At 46.8% G+C, this 27603-nt stretch overlaps 2 protein-coding genes across 3 annotated transcripts in view; one reads left to right on the top strand and one right to left on the bottom strand.

The window, feature by feature from the left end:
* IL15RA (interleukin 15 receptor subunit alpha) overlaps window positions 1-27603 on the top strand; it is a 237522-nt gene that overhangs the window by 38014 nt on the left and 171905 nt on the right. Inside the window, exons 5-8 of the mRNA XM_083461531.1 lie at window positions 5535-5570; window positions 7288-7342; window positions 10417-11014; window positions 13461-13986. Coding sequence (XP_083317657.1) covers window positions 5535-5570; window positions 7288-7342; window positions 10417-10588 — 263 coding nt within the window. The 3' untranslated portion in view covers window positions 10589-11014; window positions 13461-13986. The remainder of the gene's footprint in view (window positions 1-5534; window positions 5571-7287; window positions 7343-10416; window positions 11015-13460; window positions 13987-27603) is intronic.
* Window positions 25027-27603, bottom strand: part of FBH1 (F-box DNA helicase 1) — a 50340-nt gene continuing 47763 nt past the window's right edge. For both annotated transcript variants that reach the window (XM_083461047.1, XM_083461048.1), the window contains exons 20-21: window positions 27267-27398; window positions 25027-25754 (exon numbers count right to left, since the gene is read on the bottom strand). In XM_083461047.1, the coding sequence (XP_083317173.1) occupies window positions 25587-25754; window positions 27267-27398 (300 nt within the window). In that variant the 3' untranslated portion in view covers window positions 25027-25586. The remainder of the gene's footprint in view (window positions 25755-27266; window positions 27399-27603) is intronic.

The raw sequence follows: 27603 nt of genomic DNA, 5'->3' as shown, positions 1-27603 counted from the left end.
GGAATTCAAACAAATAGCCAGCACGTGTAGACACAAAGTCAGAAAAGCTAAAGCACAGAATGAACTCAGGCTTGCTAGAGAGGTTAAAAGCAACAAAAAAGGCTTTTATGGGTATGTCCGTAGCAAAAGGAAGAACAAAGAAACAGTGGGGTCACTCAGAGGAGAAGATGGTGAAATGCAAACAGGGGACACAGAAAGGGCTGAACTCCTCAATGCCTTCTTTGCCTCAGTCTTCTCCGATAAAGAAAACAATGCCCGACCTGAAGAATTTGGAGCAAATGATTCAGCAAAGGAAACACAGCCCAGAATAACTAAGGAGATAGTACAAGAATACTTGGCTAGTTTAGATGTATTCAAGTCTCCAGGGCCAAATGAACTGCATCCAAGAGTATTAAAAGAACTGGCAGATGTGATCTCAGAACCACTGGCAGTCATCTTTGAGAATTCCTGGAGAACAGGCGAAGTCCCGGCAGACTGGAGGAGGGCAAATGTTGTCCCTATTTTCAAAAAGGGGAAAAGAGAGGACCCAAATAATTACCGCCCAGTCAGTCTGACATCAATACCAGGGAAGATTCTGGAGCAGATCATTAAGAAAACAGTCTGTGAGCACCTAGAAAGGAATGCTGTGATCACCAATAGTCAGCATGGATTTCTGAAAAATAAGTCATGTCAGACTAAACTGATCTCGTTTTTTGACAGAATTACATGCCTGGTAGATGAAGGGAACGCAGTGCATGTAGCCTACCTTGATTATAGCAAGGCATTTGACAAGGTGCCCCATGATATTCTTGTAAAGAAGCTAGTAAAATGCGGTCTTGACTATGCTACCACTCAGTGGATTTGTAACTGGCTGACTGACCGAACCCAAAGGGTGCTCATCAATGGTTCCTCTTCATCCTGGAGAAGAGTGACTAGTGGGGTGCCACAGGGTTCTGTCTTGGGCCCGGTCTTATTCAACATCTTTATCAACGACTTGGATGGTGGACTCAAGGGCATCCTGATCTAATTTGCAGATGACACCAAACTGGGAGGGGTGGCTAACACCCCAGAGGACAGGATCACACTTCAAAATGACCTTGACAGATTAGAGAACTGGGCAAAAACAAACAAGATGAATTTTAACAGGGAGAAATGTAAAGTATTGCACTTGGGCAAAAAAAATGAGAGGCACAAATACAAGATGGGTGACACCTGGCTTGAGAGCAGTACATGTGAAAAGGATCTAGGAGTCTTGGTTGACCACAAACTTGACATGAGCCAACAGTGTGACGCGGCAGCTAAAAAAGCCAATGCAATTCTGGGCTGCATCAATAGGAGTATAGCATCTAGATCAAGGGAAGTAATAGTGCCACTGTATTCTGCTCTGGTCAGACCTCACCTGGAGTACTGTGTCCAGTTCTGGGCACCATAGTTCAAGAAGGACACTGACAAACTGGAACGTGTCCAGAGGAGGGCAACCAAAATGGTCAAAGGCCTGGAAACGATTCCTTATGAGGAACGGCTAAGGGAGCTGGGCATGTTTAGCCTGGAGAAGAGGAGGTTAAGGGGTGATATGATAGCCATGTTCAAATATATAAAAGGATGTCACATAGAGGAGGGAGAAAGGTTGTTTTCTGCTGCTCCAGAGAAGCGGACACGGAGCAATGGATTCAAACTACAAGAAAGAAGATTCCACCTAAACATTAGGAAGAACTTCCTGACAGTAAGAGCTGTTCGACAGTGGAATTTGCTGCCAAGGAGTGTGGTGGAGTCTCCTACTTTGGAGGTCTTTAAGCAGAGGCTTGACAACCATATGTCAGGAGTGCTCTGATGGTGTTTCCTGCTTGGCAGGGGGTTGGACTCGATGGCCCTTGTGGTCTCTTCCAACTCTATGATTCTATGATTCTATGAACTACAAGGACCGATTGTCTGAGTATAAGGCCTCTGCTTCCTATGTTCTTTCCAGAGAGCGTGTAGGATATCTGCATTCTGTCTGCTTCTCAATAGCATGTCATGATTCAAGGTCTGATTGCAAGCTTCCCTTTCCGGCATCTGATGGTCACTTTGAGAACAGGTTGCTGCGTTCGATGAGCTTCTGGCCTGATTCATACGCTCTTTCATGCACTTACATATAAAAAATGGCGACATCAGCCCCACAGAGATGCACAGCTCATAGCTGTCAACTTACAGATTTGAAAATAAGGGACCAGCAGCCTCGAAAATAAGGGATCAGCAGCCAAAATAAGGGATTTTCCAGGCACAGGTATGTTCGACTTCTGAGCCCCTCCGAGCCAAAGGCAGAAAGCCCAGCCAGCAGCCAAACGAAGCCTCAAGTGGTGGTTCCCACAGCGCAGCAACCCGGCAAAGGGGATGCAGCAAGGAAAACCACCGTCACCTCTCCGCTGGGAAGCGCTGAGCAAAGGCGAGTCCCCAGGAAACGCGGCCGATTTGATTGGCCCAAGGCATGCAAGCTCCACCCCCCAGTCGTTCTGTGACTCCTTATTGGGTGAACAACGCAGCCAAGCAACCCAGTTGGAGGCTCCCTCCTCCCTGGCCGGCAGGGAGGGAGGGAGAGGAGCTGCTTCCTTTGAAACCCGGGAAATTTAAGCAACATCGTCAATCCAGGACAACAGCGGGACACAGCATTGGGATAAGAGAGTTTCCTGCCAAATAAGGGACAGTTGACAGCTATGGCACAGCTGTCTCCACACTAAACGGCCTCGGTCCAGTATACCTGAAGGAGCGTCTGCACCTCCATCGTTCTACCTGGACACTGAGGTCCAGCACCGAGGGCCTACTGGCAGTTCCCTCACTGCGAGAAGCCAAGTTACAGGGAACCAGGCAGAGGGCCTTCTCGGTAGTGGCACTCACCCTGTGGAACGCCCTCCCACCAGATGTCAAAGAGAACAACAACTACCAGACTTTTAGAAGACATCTGAAGGCAGCCCTGTTTAGGGAAGCTTTTAATGTTTGATATATCACAGTATTTTAATATTCTTTTGGAAGCCGCCCAGAGTGGCTGGGGAAACCCAGCCAGATGGGCGGGGTGTAAATAATAAATTATTATTATTATTATTATTATTATTATTATTATTATTATTACCCTGCTAAGATTCCTGTAAGCAAAGCATTTTTGTGGTGCGGGAAGGGAGCACACAATTATTTCAAACTCATTTAGCATTTTTGCCCCTCCCTTTTGAACACGTTCCATCTTCAGGCCCGGGGGGGGGGGGAGAGGAAACCCAACAGAAGTTTGCAACATCTGCAGCTTGATCGTAAAGGTGTTCCTTCAGATGTCAGCCCCATTCATTCCAGTGGGATTTAATTCCCAGTAAGGCGGATTTCTTTGAGAGGGGAATTTGGGGTGTTAGCCTGGGTCTGGGCTGAACCACTGCATACAGCAGGTGGGAGTTGTATGCAGGTGGGATTCTCTGGTATAACAACCCTAACCCCACACTAAAGCCTTTGTATATGGAACATGCGCATATCTGAAGGAGCGTCTCCACCTCCATCGTTCTGCCCGGACGCTGAGGTCCAGCACCGAGGGCCTTCTGGTGGTTCCCTCCCTGCGAGAAGCCAAGTTACAGGAACCAGGCAGAGGGCCTTCTCGGTGGTGGCACCCACCCTGTGGAACGCCCTCCCAGCAGATGTCAAAGAGAACAACAACTACCAGACTTTTAGAAGACAGCTGAAGGCAGCCCTGTTTAGGGAAGCTTTTAATGTTTAATAGACTATTGTATTTTAATATTCTGTTGGAAGCCGCCCAGAGTGGCTGGGGAAGCCCAGCCCGATGGGTGGGGTATAAATAATATATTATTATTATTATTATTATTATTATTATTATTATTATTGAATTACAGAACTGGAAGGGATGCCAAGAGTCATCTTCCGTATTTTTCACTCTATAAGACTCACTTTTTCCCTCCTAAAAAGTAAGGGGAAATGTGTGTGCGTCTTATGGAGCGAATGCAGGCTGCGCAGCTATCCCAGAAGCCAGAACAGCAAGAGGGATTTCTGCTTTCACTGCGCAGCGATCCCTCTTGCTGTTCTGGCTTCTGAGATTCAGAATATTTTCTTTCTTGTTTTCCTCCTCCAAAAACTAGGTGCGTCTTGTGGTCTGGTGCATCTTATAGAGCGAAAAATACGGTAGTCGAACCCCATGCGAGGCAGGGATCTCAGCTCAAGCATCCATTGACAGATAGCCATCCAAACTTCTGCTTTAAAACCCCCAAGGAAGGAGAGTCCATAACCTCCCGAGGGAATCCATTCCCCTGCTGGACAGCTCTTACTACTAGGAAGTTCTTCCTGATGTTGAGTCGGACTCTCCTTCCTTATAATTTGAATCCATTTGTTTGGGTTCACCCTCTGGAGCAGCGGATCACAAGCTTGCTCCATCTTCCAGTGTGAGAGCCAGTGTGGTGTAGTGGTTAAGAGCGGTGGACTCGTAATCTGGTGAACCGGGTTCGCTTCCCCGCTCCTCCACGTGCAGCTGCTGGGTGACCTTGGGCCAGTCACACTTCTCTGAAGTCTCTCAGCCTCACTCACCTCACAGAGTGTTTGTTGTGGGGGAGGAAGGAAAAGGAGAATGTTAGCCGCTTTGAGACTCCTTCGGGTAGTGATAAAGCGGGATATCAAATCCAAACTCTTCTTCTTCCATGGGACAGCCCTTAAAATACTTGAAGATGACTCTCCTATCTCCTCTTATCCAGGCTAAACATATCCAGATCCTTCAAACGTTCCTCATCAGGCTTAGTTTCCAGACCCTTCATCATCTTGGTCGCCCTCCTCTGCAAACCTTTCAGCTTGTCAACATCCTTCTTAAATTGTGGTGCCCAGAATTGGACACCGTATTCCAGGTGGGATCTTACCAAGGCAGAATAGAGTGGGACTATGACTTCCCTTGATCTGGACACTGTTGATGCAACCTAGAATAGCATTCACTTTTTTTGCTGCTGCATCACACTGTGGACTCACTGTGGTTTTGAGGATTATATTTCCCACCTGAAATATACTCGGAGTCGAGAGTGGATTTCATGCTCTTTATTCAGCTCATAGTGGTGAGGAGGAATGGAAGTTCCCCCAGAATGTCTGCCTTATATACATTATTTACACAATGGGCCCCACGTGATTGGCTAATTCCAGGATTCTCCTGTAGGCCAATCAGGTTGTGGATTTACTTCCACCTGGAGTTGGATTGGGTGGCTCCTGTGGACCAATCAGACTGCTGCATTCTGAATCCTATTGTTCTAGGACCAATCAGACTGCTGCATTCTGAACCCTATTGTTCTAGGACCAATCAGACTGCTGCATTCTGAATCCTATTCAACTCAGTACATAACATCACCTAAACTCAGACCTTTTTTCCCCAACCTTAAGGACTAGAAACTTTAAAAAAATTCAAACTGTTACACCAGTATACCTACTTCTGTGTTCTGTCACAAATCTTTGCACTTGCTCAGAATTACAAAATACATTCAAGTGGGACTGCAAGAATTTGCTAAAGGAAAGAACCAGCCATTTTTGCATGTAATGTTCTTTATTCTTCCTTTTTGCAGGTTCCCTCCCCTTGAGAATCGGAGTGCCTTGCCTAGGTGAGGAATATGGATTGTTAGTGGTCATGTGACTATACAAGACGGATTTAAATTCTTAAATTAGAATTCTAGTCTTGTCTTCCTAGTTCAAACCAATAGAGGAGACGCAGGAACGCCCCCCTTGCTCCAGGGGCTATAGCGTGGTCTCTTTTCTTATTTTTATTATGTATTTTGTGTTTTATATATATATTCCCTTCCCTTCCCTTCCCTTCCTTCCCTCCCCCTCCCCTTTTTATGAAGATTACCCTCTCTGGGATCCCACAGCTAATTCTCCCCTGGTCTCCTCGCTGGCCCAAATAGGACTAATTTAGCCAACTAGCCCTGGTGATCATCTAATGTTTATTGGATGGATTTCCCCCCTAAATTGATTTTTGAATTCTGAATTTATTGTTATTCACGTTTTATACTGTATTTTATGCTGTTTTTTGTTGCATCAATTAAGTGTTTTGAATTTGTTGTTAGCCACCCTGAACCCAGTTTTCTGAACCGGGAAAGGCAGGGTATAAATAAAATTCTATTATTATTATTATTATTATTATTATTATTATTATTATGTAGTGAACTGCCCTGAGATCTGAAAAAAAATAGTTTCTTCTCTAGCACAGGGAATCGTCTGTTCTGTTGCTGCCCCTGATGGTGGTCTATAAAATGGTGGTGTTCTTGAGTCAAAATGAGAGTACCACTAAACATTTTTTTAGGAAAAAAATCACTGATTATTATTACAGTGGTACCTTGGTTTAAGAACTGCTTAGTTTATGAACAACTTGGATTAAGAACGCTGCAAACCTGGAAGTAGGTGTTTTGGTTTGTGAACTTTGCCTTGGAAGCAGAACATGTTCTGCTTCCTGTTGAGTGTGTTCCATTTGTAAATTGAGTCCCCTGGTGCTATGGGAAAAGACGCCTTGGTTTAAGAACACTTTGGTTTAAGAACGGACTTCTGAAACGGATTAAGTTCGTAAACCAAGGTAAAGGTAAAGGGGACCCCTGACCATTAGGTCCAGTCGTGGCCGACTCTGGGGTTGCGGCGCTCATCTCGCTTTACTGGCCGAGGGAGCTGGCTTACAGCTTCTGGGTCATGTGGCCAGCATGACTAAGCCGCTTCTGGAGAACCAGAGCAGCGCACGGAAATGCTGTTTACCTTCCCGCCAGAGCGGTACCTATTTATCTACTTGTACTTTGATGTGCTTTCGAACTCCTAGGTTGGCAGGAGCAGGGACCGAGCAACGGGAGCTCACCCCGTCACCGGGATTCAAACTGCCGACCTTCTGATCGGCAAGTTCTAGGCTCTGTGGTTTAACCCACAGCGCCACCCACATCCCAAAAAACCAAGGTACCACTGTATTATTATCACGGTGAAGTCTGTCTTCCATTCCCTTGACTCGTTGGTCTCTGCTTTCTTCCACTCCATGCTTCCTTTGCCCCAAACCTATGCCCTAAATGCTTACTCCCCCCCCCACTTTCTGCACCTCAGAATTCCCCACAAACCTTGCATTAGGCGTTTCCCAGAGTGACCTTGCACTTCCTCCCTAGAAGCTGCCTTAATTGTGAGCATTCCATGGCTGATCTTTGATCATCTCCTGACAATTGGGACATCATCGTTCTATGGCATTGCATTAGCCGATAACTAGGGCCAGCTCAGAGACAAGCAAGCTGGGAAGAAGGCCAAGGCCTTTAGATTATCGTATTGCTAACTATTAACTTTGTCTTTCTTCTTTAGTTTTAGTGGTGCTCCTTACAGGATGTCTTGCATTCTGGTACCGTAGAAGATGGCGGTAAGTTCGTTGTGTAGCTCCTCCCCCTAGGGGTTGCAAGCGGGGGGCAACCTTTGGCAAGGTCAAGTTCAGACATGGGCATGTCATGGAATAATGGAATTGTGGAGTTGGAAAGGACCACAGGGGTCATCCAATCTAACCCTCTGCAATGCAGGAATCTTTTGCCCAATGTAGAACTCAAACTCGGGACCCTGATATTAAGAGACACATGCTCCACCAACTGAGCAATCCCTGCGTCTGGAACCCATGGGCAGTCCGATGCAGGAATTGCAAGCTGCCCAATGAAGTGCAAAGCAATTCGTAGGAGCTTAGGAAGCAGCCTTCTGCAGAGTCACACCATTGGCCCATCTAGTATTGCCCACACTGGCTTTAGGCAACATCTCCTAAGTGGAGATGCTGGGACCTAAACCTTCTGCATACAACCTTCTGAGTGTTGTTGTCGTTTTGTCGTTTAGTCGTTTAGTCGTGTCCAACTCTTTGTGACCCCCTGGACCAGAGAACGCCAGGCCCTCCTGTCTTCCACTGCCTCCTGCAGTTTGGTCAGACTCATGCTGGTAGCTTCGAGAACACTGTCCCACCATCTCGTCCTCCGTCATCCCCTTCTTCTTGTGCCCTCCATCTTTCCCAGCATCAGGGTCTTTTCCAGGGAGTCTTCTCTTCGCATGAGGTGGCCAAAGTCTTGGAGCCTCAGCTTCACGAACTGTCCTTCCAGTGAGCGCTCAGGGCTGATTTCCTTCAGAATGGATAGGTTTGATCTTCTTGCAGTCCATGGGACTCTCAAGAGTCTCCTCCAGCACCAGAATTCAAAAGCATCCATTCTTCAGTGATCAGCCTTCTTTATGGTCCAGCTCTCACTGAGTAGGGCCTCTTAAACTCCTCCTTCACTCCCTCCAGGGAAATCTGTTTTGATTTTGACTTGATAGTTGCATTCCGCTTTTCTAACAACAGTGCTGAGCACAACGGATAGAATCCTAAAATCGTCGGAAGGGACCCCGTGGGTCATCTACTCTAACCCCCTGCAATGCAGTAATCTCAGCTAAAGCTTCCATGGCAGATTATCTCCCACTTAGACTACTGCAATGCGCTCTACGTGGGGCCACCTTTGAAGGTGACTCGGAAACTGCAATTAATCCAGAATGCGGCAGCTAGACTGGTGACTGGGAGTGGCCGCTGAGACCATATAACACCGGTCCTGAAAGACCCACATTGGCTCCCAGTACGTTTCCAAGCACAGTTCAAAGTGTTTGTGCTGACCTTGAAAGCCCTAAATGGTCTTGGTCCTGTATACCTGAAGGAGCGTCTCCACCTCCATCATTCAGCCCAGACACTGAGATCCAGCGCCGAGGGCCTTCTGGCGGTTCCCTCACCGTGAGAAGCCAAGCTACAGGGAACCAGGCAGAGGGCCTTCTCAGTGGTGGCGCCTGCCCTGTGGAACGCCCTCCCAGCAGATGTCAAGGCAATAAACAACTATTTTACTTTTAAAAGACAACTGAAGGCAGCCCTGTTTAGGGAAGTTTTAAATGTCTGATGCTGTATTGTTTTTAATATTCAGTGGAAGCCGCCCAGAGTGGCTGGGGAAACCGAGCCAGATGGGCGGTTAGAAATAATTTATTATTATTATTATTATTATTATTATTATTATTATTATTATTATTATTGCCATCCAACCTCTGTTTAAAAACCCCCAAGGGAGCAGAGTCCACAACCTCCCGAGGGAATCTATTCTAATGTCACACAGCTCTTCTGTCAGAAAGCTCTTCCTGATGTTGAGTCGAAATCTCCTTTCTTGTAGCTTGCATTGGCATCTAAGACGAGTGATTTCTTATCTGTAATAGATAGTGGGAGAAGTAGAGTGTGGAAATATGCATGGAGGAAAGGGAGTGAATTAGAAGCTCAGTAGTACAGGGGTTAGGGACGCGGGTGGCGCTGTGGGTTAAACCACAGAGCCTAGGGCTTGCTGATCAGAAGGTTGGCGGTTCGAATCCCCGTGATGGGGTGAGCTCCCGTTGCTCGGTCCCTGCTCCTGCCAACCTAGAAGTTCAAAAGCACATCAAAGTGCAAGTAGATAACTAGGTACCGCTCCGGCGGGAAGGTAAACGGCGTTTCCGTGCGCTGCTCTGGTTCACCAGAAGCGGTTTAGTCGTGCTGGTCACATGACCCGGAAGCTGTACGCCGGCTCCCTCGGCCAATAAAGCGAGATGAGCGCCACAACCCCAGAGTCAGCCATGACGGGACCTAACGGTCAGGGGTTCCTTTACCTTTATCTTTAGTACAGTGGTTATCGAGTGTCGGATTGGGACCTGGAAGACCAGGGTTCAAGTCTCCACTTAGCTACAGAGCACACTGCAACAAGCACCATCTTTCAGCCTAACTTGCCTCACGGAGTTGTTGTCCGGTTTGGTTGAGGAGGGTTCGAACCTTCGCATGTTGAACTCCTAGGAGAAAAAAAGGATGAATGTAAATGCAATGAATAATAATAAATAAATTATAAATAATAATAATTTACTACTCATACACCACCAATCTGACTGAGTTTCTCCAGCCACCCTGGGCGGATTCCAACAGGAGATTTGTTGTTTAGTCGTTTAGTCGTGTCCGACTCTTCGTGACCCCATGGACAAGAGCCCGCCAGCCTCTGGAGATTAAAAATAAATAAATACAGGAGGTTAAAAATAAATAAATAGGCCTTTGGTTTTTGCATTAGAAATACATGGTTTCTTAAAATGCAGTCTCTACCCCTTTGAGGCCTATGGCGGATTTCCTCGGGGGTTTGATTAACAACAACAACAACAACAACTTATTATTTATACCCCACCCATCTGGCTGGGTTTCCCCAGCCACTCTGGGTGGCTCCCAACAGAATATTAAAAACACAGTAAAACATCAAACATTAAAAATCTCCCTAAACAGGGCTTCCTTCAGATGTCTTCTAAAAGTCAGATAGTTGTTTCTTTCCTTGACATCTAATGGGAGGGCGGGCGCCACCACCGAGAAGGCCCTCCGCCTGGTTCCCTGATAGCCCCCAAGTTATGCATCTGTCCTCATTCCTGTTTTGTTTCCCCCCCATTCTGCAGCCCTGTTCAGGGACAGGCGGATATTCCACTGGAAGAGCAAATCCCCATGGCTGCCGAGAGGTCGGAACCAGGAGACCAGGCGCCCCCAGCTGCCGGCCGCCCCGATGACCTGAGACCCACCAACGAAGGGGTTCGGATGTTGCCGCCTCACTGTTCTCCCTCCAGCGGCTGAGCCCAAAACCATGCTGCCCTAAGAACTTGGAGAGGGGGAAGCAGTCTTGGGAGACTGGCAGACTCACGGAGAAGCAAGTTTCGAAATCCTTGGTGCATGTAGTCAGACTGGGGATGGAGCCACTCCCTCATTGCGAAGCGTTTCCTAGGAATTCATCCCTAGGAATTCTGCTGCGGCTGGGTGCTGACATTTTCTGTACCCGGGTTGCAAACAAAGTGGATGTGTCCGTACAAGGACTGCAACCTGTCCCGGTCTGTCTCCCAGAGCTGGCCAGAGGCGGGGAGAAAGAGAAAAGGAAAACTAAGAAGTTGGGAAAACTGGAGAACAACGTCCCCCGATGATAAGAAAATTCTGAGGAGGAGGAGGAGGAGTTGAAGATGGATGGAAGCTTCACCTGGATCCCACTGGGGGCTCTGAGAAAGAAAGGTGAGCTGAAATATAACACTTTTCCATGTTTTATTTGGCTGCTGTTAGAGGTAGTGAAAGAGGGACGCAGGTGGCGCCGTGGGTTAAACCACAGAGCCTGGGGCTTGCCAATCAGAAGGTCGGCGGTTCGAATCCCCGCGACGGGGTGAGCTCCCGTTGCTCGGTCCCTGCTCCTGCCAACCTAGCAGTTCGAAATCATCCCAGTTCAAGTAGATAAATAGGTACCACTCCGGCGGGAAGGTAAACGGCGTTTCCGTGCGCTGCTCTGGTTCTCCAGAAGCGGCTTAGTCCTGCTGGCCACATGACCCGGAAGCTGTACGCCGGCTCCCTCGGCCAATAAAGCGAGATGAGCGCCACAACCCCAGAATCAGTCACGACTGGACCTAATGGTCAAGGGTCCCTTTACCTTTTAACATGTGTCTGGGTTTGACCTTTCAGATTCTGGGAGACTAAAATATTTTCCTACGGATTGCTGGTTGTTGCCACCTGTTTTGTATTCATTCATGGAACGGCCTCCCGGCATCAGATGTCAAGGAAATAAACAACTACAGTGGTACCTCTGGTTACAGACGCTTCAGGTTACAGACTCCGCTAACCCAGAAATAGTATCTCAGGTTAAGAACTTTGCTTGAGGATGAGAACACCGGCGGCAGCGGGAGGCCCCATTAGCTAAAGTGGTACCTCAGGTTAAGAACAGTTTCAGGTTAAGAATGGACCTCTGGAACGATTTAAGTTTGTAACCAGAGGTACCACTGTATCTGACTTTTAGAAGACATCTGAAGGCAGCCCTGTTTAGGGAAGTTTTTAATGTTTGATGTTTTATCGCTTGATGATGATAATTTATTCTGTTGGGAGCTACCCAGAGTGGCTGGGGAAACCCAGCCAAATGAGTGGGGTATGAATAATAATAATTGTTGTTGTTCTTAATGTTGTACACCGCCATGGTGGAATAACAAAGTTGTTATTTAGTCATGTCCGACTCTTCATGACCCCATGGACCAGAGCACGCCAGGCACCTCTGTCTTCCACTGCCTCGCGCAGTTTGGTCAAACTCATGCTGGTAGCTTCGAGAACACCGTCCAGCCATCTCATCCTCTGTCGTCCCCTTCTCCTTGTGCCCTCCATCTTTCCCAACATCAGGGTCTTTTCCAGGGAGTCTTCTCTTCTCATGAGGTAGCCAAAGTCTTGGAGCCTCAGCTTCAGGATCTGTCCTTCCAGTGAGCACTCAGGGCTGATTTCCTTCAGAATGGAGAGGTTTGATCTTAATAATAACAATAACAGTAACAACGACAATAGTAATTCCTTTATAGCCTTCTATGCTGGTGGCTGGGCACTCCTGATGCCATCGTGCCAGTGTCCCAAATAATAGGAGGCCTGGACTTTGTGTGTTTTGAGAAGACACACACATACCCTCAGCCAAGGCCCTTGGAAAACGCACATCTGCTCAATGTTCCGCCATCCATCATGTTGCGTAATTTTTCTAATATTTATATATATCAAGGGCTTTTGGAGAGCTGCCTTCAGGGTGTTGCCTAAAGTTTTCACCAGTTAACAAGTAATTAATCTGGAGGTTCCAGATGTTCACTCATGAGATTGCACAGCAGTCACTGTCAGCTTTTCAGCTCGGGCAAAATGGAAAGTTTAAGATGTAGACAGGCATCTGTCTAGGCTCAGGGTGAGGCCGCCTTAGAGGAGAGCTGTAGTATTTGTAGGAATGGATTTAGACACAAGGAGAACCTACTGAGGTGCAGCATAAAGCCTAAGTATGTTCAGGTAAAGGGACCCCTGACCATTAGGTCCAGTCGTGGCCGACTCTGGGGTTGCGGCGCTCATCTCACTTCATTGGCCGAGGGAGCCAGCGTACAGCTTCCGGGTCATGTGGCCAGCATGACTAAGCCGCTTCTGGCGAACCAGAGCAGCGCACAGAAATGCCGTTTACCTTCCCGCCAGAGTGGTACCTATTTATCTACTTGCACTTTGAGGTGCTTTCGAACTCCTAGGTTGGCAGGAGCAGGGACCGAGCAACGGGAGCTCACCCCGTCGCGGGGATTCGAACCGCCAACCTTCTGATCGGCAAGTCCTAGGCTCTGTGGTTTAACCCACAGCACCACCCGCGTCCCTACAGTATGTCCAGAGTTAGGGCTAAATCAGGCTTTGGAGAAACAGGTTGGTCTGCAATTGTGGATACAGTGGCGAATACTCTAAAAGTTTGAGGGAATCTTCATATGAGTTAATACTTCACCGTCCCTTTTTGGGCTGTGTTGTCACTTTGTACTTTTGCCCTTCCCAGCTGTGACGCTTTTATGGTTTGGATTTTATTGTTCATTTCCTTTGTTTTTGTTACTGTTGCACCTTTTTTCGGTTAACGGATCAATTTAAAGGAAACAGAAAGGCGGCGGCAGATTTCCTCGCGGCTTGCTTTGACGACCTCCGTTCCCTCTTTCAGGTGGGATGAACGCGCCAGAGATGTCGAGGGAAAAAGGAAGATTCCTCAGCAGGAAGAAAACATTCGACGGCCCTGGGAAGACGTGGCTGGGCTCGGATTTGAAGCTGGAGAGACAACGGAAGAAGTCGAGGCGGCTGCGATGTCTTGGGTCATTCCGGCTAAGGCTGCAATTGACATTGATGCCCCATTCATTCTAAGGGGGCAGATTTTAAAGGGAATAGACGGGTCCGTAGAGGATGATTCTATCAGTGACTACTAGTCATGGCTGGTTGTACGCTTACCTCAAGGATCGGGGTAGCTCGCCTCCGAATACCAAAGCATTTGGGGTTCAGATATGCAGAGAGCACTGTTGTGCTCGCGCCCTGTTGTTTATGGGCTCCCGATAGGTGTCTAGTTTTTAATAGGGTGCTAATTTAGGTAGGTCATTCTTCTGGTCCCGTGGGGTTCTTCTCAAGTTCTTCGTAAGGGTCAAGAAAGCCCAGAGACCCAATGGGCACATACCCAAGTGAGCCCTTTGCTTCGGGGGGTGCATGCAAGAAAGGGGGTCTTGAGGCCTTGCAGGGGGTGGTACTAGATGATCTTTGGGGGGGGTCCCCCTTCCAATATTACAGTTCTAAAACTGCCCCCCTCCCATGCTTCCGACGCTTAGCCAGGAAACCTCATACTCTCAATAAAACAAGTTGGTATAGTGGTACCTCTGGTTGCGAATGGGCCTTCGGAACGGATCCTGAAAGGAATGCATCCCGCGTCTGCGCGTGTCGCAATTCGCTGCTTCTGCGCATGACGTCATTTTGCGCGTCTGTGCATGCGCGAGCGGCGAAACCCGGAAGTAACCCTTTCTGGTACTTCCGGGTCTCCGCGGGATTCAACCTGAAAACGCTCAACCTGAAGCAAACATAACATGAGGTGTGACTGTATTTAAAAGCGCCGAATGAGTTGTATTAAAGTGTGTTTCATGGTTAAGAGAAGTAGATCGGTACACAGAGCCAGCCATTAGGAGGAGAAACCAAACTGTTTCTCTGAGGGGGAGAAATAGTTGGTGGGGTCTCAATGCCTCTGTGAAAATCTTGTGGGTTTCCCCTCCCCCCAAGAAATGCCAACCAATTAAAGACTTCTAAAACCAATGGACTGTCTAGCATTTAAATTACTCATTTAAGTGTGTCTCTCATAGACCCTTTCTGAACATGGGGAGAGGGGGTGTTCAGTTTCTGTAACGTGTACCGTCCTAAAACCTACCTCTCTTCCAAAGCCACCCTTTAATAACTTTGCTTTCATCAAATTGTATTTGAGATTTCGGGATCTGGGGGCTTCTTCTCCAGCACAAAAACGACTTTACAAAACAAGTTCAAGACCCATCTGTATATTACTTTAAAAGTTGACTTGAACCAAGCAGTGTCCAGTGCCCTTTTAAAATGTGTTTGGGGTGTGTGTTATTGGGTTGTTGTTGTTTTTATTTTAATTATGTGCTTTGTGTTTTCATTTCGTGATTTTACGTTGTAACTACCCTGAGACCTGCAGGAATAGGGCAGTATACAAATTATTATTATTATTATTATTATTATTATTATTATTGCCCCTTTTGTTTGCTGGCAGCTCTTAAAACAGACAGAAGGACAGAGAAAGCAAAAGAGAAGACACCTGTTCTTTTTAGAGAGAAGCTAATTGGAAAAATGGAATCAGGGCGGTTCACAACATAAAAATGCAAGATGGAAAAATAAACAACACAAGATACATTTTAAAGTGGCACAGCTGCAAGGAGTTTCAGTTTGTGGGTCTGTTAACGGAGAAATCTGAGGGCTCCCTTGGCCAAAAAACAAGGACCCCAGCCAGGAATACCAGAGCAAAACAGCAGCCAGTAGGCTTGGTCTTTATTGAAGACTGTCGCAACAGGACTCCCACCTGCCACCAGGTGGAACAAGATGGAAGCCCCGAACAAAAGAGAACCCAAACTTTTATTAGCTGCTAATCCCCATGTTACACCCTCCAAACTACATCACTCATACATCACGGTTACATCATGAAAGGGGAGGTCTGGTGGCAGGAATCTGAGCATCCTGGACCCTGCCCCATGGTTTCCCTTGCCCTCCACCAAACACCCATCAAGTGGAACAAAAAAAGATATTTACATTTCCCTGTTTCCCAGCCAAGTTAATCACACCCTTTTGTCTTCATCTGGGTTGGTTCTTTCTGGAATGGCTACCTGTCTGGCACTCAGGTATCAGGATGCCAGGGATTATCACTCAGGCAGAGGGGCTGCTGAGTAGCTGAGCTCACATGTCTATAGGAATTTCTGAAGTTTCCCCAGTGAGCCAGTACATAGAGACATTTATCAGTGAATAGTTACATTTGGTATCCTGCAGCAGAGGCCCTTTGAATAGATAGAAAGAAACTGTGGTGAAGTGTTTTGTGGGGACAAATCACAAAAGTCACAAAAGTGATTCTGCTGATTTTGGTAGTGGGCTGCATGTGCATGATATCTGCTGGAGGGGCAACCCCCCCCACACACACCTATACATAAATTCCTGCAACAGGTCCGTGCGTGTTTCTCGTTGCAACGGAATTGGGGGGTGGGTGGGCAGGAAATAGCAAAAAAGAAAAGAAAAGAGCGTAGCCTTAACACAGATTGTTTTCCCAGAGGATGTAAGGTATGCACAGCTGTCAGGAAATACATTTTAAAAAAGAAAAAACCAGTCACAGTCTCACCAGCCCCTGCCCTTTGCCCTCGAGGGCAAAGCTCTTGAGTCTCGACGAGCTTTGTGGCATCTGAGTGAGGTACAGGGAGGGAAAGCCTTTGCCAACAAGCTCAGGAACGGAATAAACTTTGCCTCCTGTGCTGTGGAAGCAAGGTCTGAACTGCCGCCTAAGAGCAGAGAGTGGTTGCAGGTAAACCTTAGGCCCTGCAGCAAATCCTTTCTCATGCCTGGAGCAGAGAACAGGAGAGCATGCATAGCAGGTACTGTGCTGAGCAGCAGCAAATAATTACCGTATTTTTCACTCCATTAAGACACACTTTTTTCTTCCTAAAAATTAAGGGGAAATTGTTAAGTTGTGGGTGAACATATCAGACGACACAGCGATTCTTCAAACAGCTCTTGTTTATTCACAAGCCAGAACAGAACTGAACTGAAGGGTTCAGCCAGCCTGCTTATATAGAGCTCCACTACAATGCAACAGTAACCATTTTCTGTAACTATCCAGTCACTGAATGTCACTTTCAATCCCTTATTTGCATATGCGGACCTGAGTGAAAACTATCTACAGTATCCCCCTGCTGGCCCAGGGTGAGAACTTCAGTACATAACAGAAATGTCTGTGCGTCTTAAGGAGCGAATGCGTGGTCCCTGGAGCCGAATTGCCCAGGGGAGAAAAGCAGATCATGCTTTTTTTCTTTTTCTTTTTTGAAAGAGGGAAGGGGGTATTGAAAGGAAGCAGCTGATTGGCAAGCGATCAGGAGGGAGATAAGGGACGCTAGCCATAAAGGAGGCTGTCTGGGAGGGGGGAGGTAAAAGCCCATGGATCCTCAGGATTTTTACATTGGGTCACCCCAAATTCACCATCAGATCACATAGCATGTCCATGGCTACAGCCTGCACCAAAAAAAACACGCATCCACTGTTGCATGGGGCCACAATGGCGCAAAAACGTGGTTACAGAGTGCGGATCCACATGGATTCGATGATTATATGAAAACCACCCCCTCTGAAGCTGCAATCAGCGCGAGGGGTGTCCAATTTACCTCTATATCCCATTGTAATTATTGGGACTTGCAAAGAACAGGGCAAATAAAGCTACTTAGGTTTCATGGACAAACAAGGCATTACGTTTAACGGGGCCAATATGACATTTAAATTCATGGTTTTGTACGTTCCTTTTCTTTACCAGACAAAAATCTACCCATCACCATGAAACGTATTTTTTTCTTTCTTTTAATACCGTATTTTTCGCCCTATAGGACGCACTTTTTCACCTCCAAAAATGAAGGGGAAATGTGTGTGCGTCCTATGGGGCGAATGCAGGCTTTCGCTGAAGCCTGGAGAGCAAGAGGGGTCGGTGCGCACCGACCCCTCTCGCTCTCCAGGCTTCAGGCAGCTCTGCGCAACGCTCGGGAGACCGGCTCCGAGGGTTGCGCAGAGCTGCCTGCAGTCCCCGGCTCAGCGCAGCTCTGCGCGGCCACCAGGAGCCGGGCGCGAAGTCCCGCCCTGCTCCCGATGGCTGCGCAGAGCTGCTGCAGTCCCGGGATCAGCGCACTTCTCCCCATAGCCAGCCCCACAAGCTCGGGGGACAGCGGGGAGGCAGAGCGCACCTTCCCGCTGTCCCCCGACCTGGTTCTTCCAGCCCCGCACCTGGGGGGGAAATAATTTTTTTTTCTTTATTTCCTCCCCAAAAAACTAGGTGCGTCCTATGGGCCGGAGCGTCCTATGGGGCGCAAAATACGGTAATAATAATAAATAATAATAAATTTTATTTATATCCCGCCCTCCCCAGCCGAGCAGAATTGGTAGGGAAATCAAGGACAGGCAAAGCACTTGCAGTTATTCACACAGGAAGTCAAAAATTATTGCTGGGAGCTGGCTGCTTTCAGCTCAGCTTTGACTTTGGATTAATATTTATTTTCAGGCCGTTTTTTCCCTCATTCCTTGGCAGGTTGGAGCAACTCTTGCAACAGATTTAGGAGGTGCCTGGGAAGAGCGGAGGGGATTTGCAAGTGATAATCCTTGCCACCCATGATGAGAATAAGGATGGGAAGTCTAGAACAGGAGTCAGCAAACTTTTCCAGCAGGGGGCCGGTCCACTGTCCCTCAGACCTTGTGGGGGGCAGGACTATATTTTGGGAGAGAAAAAATGAACGAATTCATATGCCCCACAAATAACCCAGAGATGCATTTTAAATAAAAGGACATATTCTACTCATGTAAAAACACACGGATTCCCGGACTGTCTGGGGGCCGGATTGAGGAGATGAATGGGCCGGATCCGGCCCCCGGGCCTTAGTTTACCTACCCATGGTCTAGAATTTAAGAGGTGGAATAATGCAAGGAGAAGGAGGAACTTGCACACCCCCAAATAAGTAAATTGAACCAGCTTTCCTGCACAGATTTTGCAGCTGGTGCTGAAGGCTGCACACTTCCCGGGAAATTACTCCTGCTGAAAATATTGTGGCTCAGATATTCTGCCAGAGAGCCAGTTTTATCCTCCACATCCCTGTGAGGGATACTAACTCAGAGTGACTGGCGCAGGCGTTGTGCCAGAATAAAATGTGCGACCACAATGGGACTCAGGAGATCATGGCTGAGCTTCTTTTTATTTTATTATTAATTTTCTTAAATATTACAAGAAGATAAATAAAAAAAGAAAAATCAAAACAGAATTCATACATACCAATATAAACACGATTATCTACATATTTACCAATTGAAGCCTACAGAAGGAAAAAAAGAAAAGAAAGAAAAAAGAAGGAAAAAGCCAAAAAGGAAAAAGAAATACTTTTCGTAAACAATACCAAATTTATACTTTAAACGTTACCATATAAAAATCCTAGTTAAAATATTATAAAAGATTTTCACCGCACGTCTCTTAATTTCTAGTTCACCTTTACATCTACAGATAGGTAGCCGTGTTGGTCTGCCATAGTCAAAATAAAAAAATTCCTTCCAGTGGCACCGTAAAGACCAACTAAGTTAGTTCTTGGTATGAGCTTTCGTGTGCATGCACACTTCTTCAGATACACTGAAACAGAAGTTGCCAGATCCTTCTATATAGTGAGAAGGTGGGGAGGGGTATTACTCAGAAGGGTGGTGGGAATGGGTGATTGGCAGATAGCTGAGATGAGCCTGTTGACGACTCTTAACGACTGCAATAGGTCTTACAGCAAAAGGCAAGGGGTGAGAAGGTGAAAAATGGCTTAGTCATGTATAATGAGATAAGAATCCAATGTCTCTGTTTCAGTGTATCTGAAGAAGTGTGCATGCACACGAAAGCTCATACCAAGAACTAACTTAGTTGGTCTTTAAGGTGCTACTGGAAGGAATTTTTTTATTTTGACCTTTACATCTGTTCTTCAGTCACTTCCTTTCCTTAAGTTCTTTCACAATCCATCAAATCTTTATATTCTTTATATTCTTCACAAGGTTAGCCTAAGCACAACCAAATTTTCGTATTTGAGCCCTGTTTGTGTAAACATTCATTTAAACAATCCCATTGTTTCTGTACCATAGTTTTGGGTTCATGCCTTATTAAATCCGTCAGTTTAGCTAATTCCAGATGCTCACATAGTTTACTCAACCATTTTCTTCTTGTTGGAATATTATTTCCTTTCCAATAGCTGGCTACCAATATTCTCGCTGCTGCTGTTGCCTATAGAAGCATTGCTCAGCTTCTTGGCTTTTTTCCACATCAGCCATCAGCTGTGCTGCCACCTCGTGGCGACAGAAGACTCGTTCCACACATGCAGCCGTTTAAATAAAATGCACAAGGATGGTAATTTTGGAACAGAGATGGAGAAATTCTGCACACACACCCAAGATGTTGCTGGTCTCCAAATTCCAGCACCCAGCATGGGGTGATCAGAGCTGCAGGATAGGGCTTGCTAGGCATGATGCAAAGTGTTGTGAACATAAACTGCCCTTTTCCCTTATGGGGTATCCAAGAGCCCATATAGAGTCCTTACGTAGGTTCCCTATTGGTAGGAGAGAATAACAGAGGCCAACCAGAGAATATTGAGAAGCAAAGCAGCTAGTAAGCCTGATCTTTACTGATCTGTCGCAACAGGGTGCTCCCCTCACACGCAGGAAACGAGGAGGAACCTAGAACAATGGCGTGAAAGGCCTTATATGGACTTCTGAAATTGCCACCCTGTAGATCAAGACCGGGACGTGGGTGGCGCTGTGGGTTAAACCACAGAGCCTAGGACTTGCCGATCAGAAGGTTGGCAGTTTGAATCCCCACGACAGGGTGAGCTGCCGTTGCTCGGTCCCAGCTCCTGCCAACCTAGCAGTTCAAAAGCACGTCAAAGTGCAAGTTGATAAATAGGTATCACTCCGGCGGGAAGGTAAACAGCATTTCCATGCGCTGCTCTGGTTCGCCAGAAGCGGCTTAGTCATGCTGGCCACATGACCCGGAAGCTGTACGCCGGCTCCCTCAGCCTGTAAAGCGAGATGAGCACCGCAACCCCAGAGTCGGCCACGACTGGACCTAATGGTCAGGGGTCCCTTTACCTTTTCCTAGATCAAGACCACCCCCAGAAACATACATACATACATCACAGAAGGGGTGTAACCTAAGACCACCACCCCCAGATACCTACATCACAGAAAAGGCGGTCTAAAACAGAAATTTGACTGTTGTTTTTCTCCTGTCCTTGTTTCTCTCCTGTCTGGCAGGTTACTTGATTGGATTGCCTGGGGAGCCTGGCCAGTCTTTTGTACTGATAAATACTAAGTTCCTGGGCCAGGTCACAGGCTCACACCCTTTTCAAACACAGACATACCCTTAAAACAGGATTTGTGAAGGAAAAGACAATGGGGAGGCTTTTCCATTTTCCTTTGACCTTGCAAACATTTGGTCAGTTTGGGACAGTTTGGGAATCAAAATGGTTTCAGGTCGGTCTTCCTGTGCTGATCTATGTATGTGCTTCGTTGGTACACTTATGAACATACAGTGGTGCCCCGCAAGACGAATGCCTCGCAAGACGGAAAACTCGCTAGACGAAAGAGTTTTCCGTTTTGGAGGTGCTTCGCAAAACGAATTTCCTATGGGCTTGCTTTGCAAGACGACAATTTCTTGCGAGTTCCTGCGGGGGTTTTTTCCTCTCCCCCCCCCCTTTTTCTAAGCCACTAAGCCGCTTATCAGCTGATCTGATCAGCAGATAAGCCGCTAAAAGCTGCTAATAGCGCTAATCCGCTAATCCGTCAATGGGCTTGCTTTGCAAGACGAAAAAACCGTTAGACGAAGAGAATCACAGAACGGATTCTTTTCGTCTTGCGAGGCACCACTGTATAACACATATCTAAGATCTCAAAATTCCCATCACAAAGGGGAAAAACTCAATAGCAGGTCGAAACAATTATACAGTATAGAAAGGAACTTCTGCAAACCAGCAACACAATCCTCTGCATGTCTACTCATAACTTGGGAAGACAAGCAAACTAATACCAGTGTACTGGAAGAAGCAAAGATCACCAGTGTTGAAGCAATGATTCTTCAGCATCAACTTCGTTGGACTGGTCTTGATGTTCGAGTGCCTGATTATCGTCTTCCAAACTCTATTCCAAACTTAAAAATGGAAAGCGTAATGCTTGCTGGTGGTCAACAAAAGAGGTTCAAAGACTCTCTCAAGGCAAATCTTTAAAAGATGTAGTATAAACACCGACAATTGGGAAACACTGACCTGCGAGTGGTCCGGTTGGAGAGCAGCCTTTGCCAAAGGTGTCATGGGCTTTGAAGACACTCAAACTCAGGACGCAAGGGAGAAACATGCTAAGAGGAAGGCACGCTTGGCAAATCCACACTGTGATCAACTTCTGCCTGGAAACCAATGTCCCCACTGTGGAAGGATGTGTGGAACCAGAATTGGCCTCCACAGTCACTTATGGACTCATTGTTAAAACCGTGTTTATGGAGGACTATCTTACTCAGCTATGAGTGATTGCCAAAGAAGAAGAAGAGACTCATTGGACCCCACAAAGTCCAATGGGTGTTACTACCAGCTACATTAGGAATATAATCTCCTCAAGACAGGAACCTCTCTCCTCTTCCCTTTCTATCCTGCCCTTTAGCCAAAGAGTGGCTTACAAAAAAATTCTTATGACATTCCCTTGTGCTTGGATTCCCCATCCAAGCCTAAATATTTAAATGCTAGGAGGTTACCCAAATAAAGCCCTGCAACTCTGCAGCATATAAATCCCACAATATTGGTAAAGCACAATACAAAATAAACGATGAGCCACTTGGGATACTCTTGACAATCCAGAGGGATTAAAAAGAATCGGCTCTCTTCCATTTTATATAAACTTTCCTTTCCACAAGGGAGCAGGGAAGCGTCTCACTTAGAAGTCTGTCATTCACACACCCAACTGCATAATGGATATCTGTGGCATGGAAACAAATCTCGTCTCTCGAAGATATACTCCAGTCTGCTGATTCCTTATTAATATTATTTGTTAATTCAATATGCCAAAGGGCTTTGTTCATACAAAAGATTCGTCGGCAGCATTATAAACCAAACTTGTTTATTGCAAAATACACGTATTGCAAAATTTGGCCATAGTACAAAGGTTTTTTATTACAAACTTTTTTTTATTTTTTTATTTAACAATGATTTGTTTCTTTGCTTGTTTATTTAACAATGCTTTAATCGTATCTCAAGAGGAAGAAATACCTGCACACAGGAAAAACACAGAAGATGGAGAGCAAAAGAGATAAGGCTATAGCATGTATCAGATATTCTTACCAATATGTGCAAAACTGCAGTCTGGACTGGATGAGTTCAGACTTCAAGGGGGTGGTAGGGCTCAGCCGGGCTGAATATTCCCTTGCAGATAGAAAGCTAGCATGCCAGGGGAAATCTGAAGGTATCTGAAGAAGTGTGCATGCACACGAAAGCTCATACCAATAACAAACTTAGTTGGTCTCTAAGGTGTTAGGGGAACGCGGGTGGCGCTGTGGGTTAAACCACAGAGCCTAGGGTTTGCCGATCAGAAGGTCGGCGGTTCGAATCCCTATGATGGGGTGAGCTCCCGTTGCTCGGTCCGTGCTCCTGCCAACCTAGCAATTCAAAAGCACGTCAAAGTGCAAGTAGATAAATAGGTACCACTCTGGCGGGTAGGTAAATGGCATTTCCGTGCGCTGCTCTGGTTCGCCAGAAGCGCCAGAAGCGGCTTAGTCCTGCTGGGCACATGACCCGGAAGCTGTACGCCGGCTCCCTCGGTCAGTAAAGTAAGATGAGTGCCGCAACCCCAGAGTCGGTCACGACTGGACCTAATGGTCAGGGGTCCCTTTACCTTTACCTAGGGTGCTACTGGAAGGAATTTTTTTATTTTGTTTCGATGCCAGGGGAAAGTGCGAGCCTCTCTCAAGGTGCCTAATTTTGCATGTGGAAAGTCTCTGTTTGGTTTGGGATGTCATGTGATCAGCGTGAGCCTCCGCCCACATTTTGAAGCCCAGTGTAGCACAGACATAGGTTGACCACCCCAGTAAGAACAAGCTCTCTGCAAAATGGTCCACCCCCTCAAATCTCCTCCTGCTGCTGCTAAAGATATGGCGGTTGCAGAGTCAAAGCAGAACAGCACAGATAGTCCTTCAGACAAAAAAAAGATAGCAACCAAAATCAGTTTAGGGGGAAAAACGTAGGTTGGGTGGAATACAGATATATTTCTTTGGGGTTATTATTTTTTTAAAAAAAAGTCCCTGCAGACCACATGTTCACATTTAAATAGGAAGGAGGGTTTTTAAAAAAAACACACACCCAATTTTTATCACTGCTCCTCTTGAGGCTTCAAGCCCTACTATTAAGTGTGAGGAATGATCCAATGAGCCCGTTTACTCGTAAGTATGCCCCATGGAGTTAAAATGAGGCTTGCTGCCCAGTTAAATTTGTGGGTCTGTATGCCACAACAGCTGCGAGAATACAGTGGTGCCTTGCAAGATGAAAAGAATCCGTTCTGTGATTCTCTTCGTCTAGCGGTTTCTTCGTCTTGCGAAGGAAGCCCATTGATGGATTAGCGGATTAGAGCTATTAGCGGCTTTTAGTGGCTTATCGGATCAGCTGATAAGCGGCTTAGAAAAAGGGGAGGAAAGGAAAAAAAACCTGCAGGAACTCGCAAGACATTTTCGTCTTGCGAAGCAAGCCCATAGGAGATTCGTTTTGCGAAGCACCTCCAAAACGGAAAACTCTTTCGTCTAGCGAGTTTTCCGTCTTGCGAAGCATTCGTCTTGCGGGGCACCACTGTATTACTAGCGAAGAATTGGAAGAAACAAGATTTACCAACTATCGAAGAATGGCAGATGAAGATGATGGACTTTATGGAACTTGCCGAACTGACCGGGAGACTCCAAGACCAGAGAGAAGAGACGGTGGAAGAAGATTGGAAGAAGTTTAAAGAATATTTGAAAAAATATGTGAATACTTAAATCTTAGAATAGCTTTGGAAGTGGATATAGGCTGAAGGGTTAGAAGTAGAAGATAGTGTATTTTAAAATAGTATTATTTGTAGGTGATAAAATGTGAAGATTTTTAATGGTAAAAGTGTGATAAAAAAGGTTAAAAATTATGATATATGTAAACTGCTAAAGATGAGGTAAAATGAAAATCAGATAGGGGGGACTAGGGGAAGCCCACCTAACAATGTTTAGAAAAAATATGGATAAGACAAGAATTTGTTTGTATTGTTTTTTCTGTTTGTGTTGTTTAGTTGTGTTATAAAATGAATAAAAAAAAGTTTGTGGGTCAGGATTGCAACCTTCCATGTTATTTATTCACATGCCGCTGCATGTATTGGCACTTTCAAAAAGTATTCCTAAGGTGGCTTTGGGAAAGGAATAAAAATGTAAACGACACGCATACGCCTCGTCACTTGAAATAGACAAGAGTTTTAATGCAGTTTATAGCAAAAGCTTAGCAAGCGGAAAGCAGGTGGCGAATCGACATCTGCAGGGCACCATGGGCACCAGAATATGCTCCTGGCACACTCGGAAAAACCTTCTGCTGCAGGGGGGCGCAGACTTTTTTGGCCCATGAACCTCTCCACCCTGTGACACCCCAGTCCCTACCAGTGCAAGATGAGCAATATATTGACCATTGTGCTAAAATTCTACCCATTTTCCCCATCAAGCCATGCCATCCGGACCACAGTCCCAGTGGTATTTTAGGTTGGAAAACTTTGGGGGCACACAGAAGGCAAGGCAAGCTTTCCTCTCGCCCCCCAAAACACGGCAGAGATGTGTGACCGCCCTCTGAATTGTGTTTCATCAAACTGTGTCTCTCCCCCCCCCCCCCCGGTTGCCTTTCTCGGATTCACGCCAACCCTGTTTTCCTAGGAGCAGGACAGCTCAACCTGTCCTAATAAAAAACTGCTTTCTTATCCGCCGTCTCCCGACGGAGCGTGATTCCCGGCGAGGCCTCTCTCCCGTTCAAAAACGTTCAAAGAGGATGTTGATGGTCTCCGGGACCTCGGAGATTTTGTCGTCGCCGTCCGCGGCTTGGGCCGCACGAAAGCCGATGGTCGGCCACGTCAGGGCCAGTCGCTGCTGCACACAAGTGTCACAGAGGTAGCCGTCGGGCTCTTTGGTTCCGTCGCTCTGCCGGGAAAAGTCAAAGGGACTTGTGTGAGTTTTGCAGGGAACTGCAGAACGAAGTGTATACCTGAAGGAGCGTCTCCACCTCCATCGTTCTGCCCGGACACTGAGGTCCAGCGCCGAGGGCCTTCTGTCGGTTCCCTCACTGCGAGAAGCCAAGTTACAGGGAACCAGGCAGAGGGCCTTCTCGGTAGTGGCACCCGCCCTGTGGAACACCCTCCCACCAGATGTCAAAGAGAACAACAACTACCAGACTTTTAGAAGACATCTGAAGGCAGCCCTGTTTAGGGAAGCTTTTAATGTTTGATGTATTACAGTATTTTAATATTTTTTGGGAAGCCATCCAGAGTGGCAGAGGAAGCCCAGCCAGATGGGCGGGGTATAAATTATTATTATTATTATTATTATTAACCTGCTTCTGCGTCTGCAGAATGCATGTGAGGAAGAGGAGGGCGGAAGGCGGTGCCTGCTGGCTCTGCCCCTAACAGATTGAGGTTGAATCCTGACAAGACAGAAGTACAGGAGGTGGACAGGTGTGGAGGACTCCTTGGTCCTGAATGGGGCAACTGTGCCCCTGAAGGACCAGGTGCGCAGCCTGGGATTCATTCTGGACTCACAGCTGTCCATGGAGGCACAGGTGAATTCTGTGTCTAGGGCAGCTGTTTATCAGCTCCATCTGGTACGTAGGCTGAGACCCTATCTGCCTGCGGACTGCCTCGCCAGAGTGGTGCATGCTCTAGTTATCTCCCACTTGGACTACTGCAATGTGCTCTACGTGGGACTACCTTTGAAGGTGACCCAGAAACTATAACTAATCCAGAATGCGGCAGCTAGACTGGTGACTGGGAGCGGACGCCGAGACCACATAACACCGGTCTTGAAAGACCTACTTTGGCTCCCAGTACATTTCCGGGCACAATTCAAAGTGTTGGTGCTGACCTAGAAAACCCTAAACGGCCTCGGCCCAGTATACCTGAAGGAGCGTCTCCACCCCCATTGCTCAGCCCGGACACCGAGGTCCAGCTCTGAAGGCCTTCTGGCGGTTCCCTCACTACAACAAGTGAGGTTACAGGGAACCAGGCAGAGGGCCTTCTCGGTGGTGGCACCCACCCTATGGAACGCCCTCCCGTCAGAGGCAACCCTGTATCGGGAATTTTTTATGTCTGATGTTTTATTGTGTTTTTATAATTCTGTTGGGAGCCGCCCAGAATGGCTTGGGAAACCCAGCCAGATGGACAGGGTATAAATATTAAAATTATTATCAATATCGAGCCAATTCCCATTTCTAAGCGAACTGTGAAGCGAACGGGGGCATCAGGTGAGAGGCTATCCAAGCAATCATGGGACAGAGGGACTTAACAGAGCAAAGCAAAACTCCAGAACAGGTAAATGGGTGGAACAAACTGTAGAACCAGTAAAACGTTTTCCACTAGCAACACACAGATCAAAATAGGGTGGAGAGAAATTATGTGTCGCCTGCCCCAAGTGCCCAGTTCCGTAAGAAAAGATACATACGTAAACAAAAGGCATTTTCTTCATGGTTAGGACAGTGTCTCTGGAAATGACATTGTGGCAGCCCTGCCCAGAACACCGAATTTCTGCCTCCTTGCACACTTCACTAGTTAATTCGGGCTGAAAATAGTGCTCCTGGAAAAGAAGAAAAAGCAAAATTTTAGTGCAGACAGGTGAGACAATTTTAAGCCAGGAGTAGTGGGCCAAGTGTAGCCCTCCAGGTCTCCCCATCTGGCCCCCAGGACACGCCCCTCCCTCAGCCATCACCCTGCACCAGCCTTCAAGTATCCATGCCTTCAAGTATTTATCTGCCAGGCTAAAATGTGTCTTTGAATGCAGA

This window comes from Podarcis liolepis, assembly GCF_965112155.1.
Source record: "Podarcis liolepis genome assembly, chromosome: 10".
Lineage (NCBI taxonomy): Eukaryota > Metazoa > Chordata > Lepidosauria > Squamata > Lacertidae > Podarcis > Podarcis liolepis.
The sequence above is the reverse complement of the archived record's forward strand: the minus strand, read 5'-3'. Positions and strand labels throughout refer to the sequence as shown.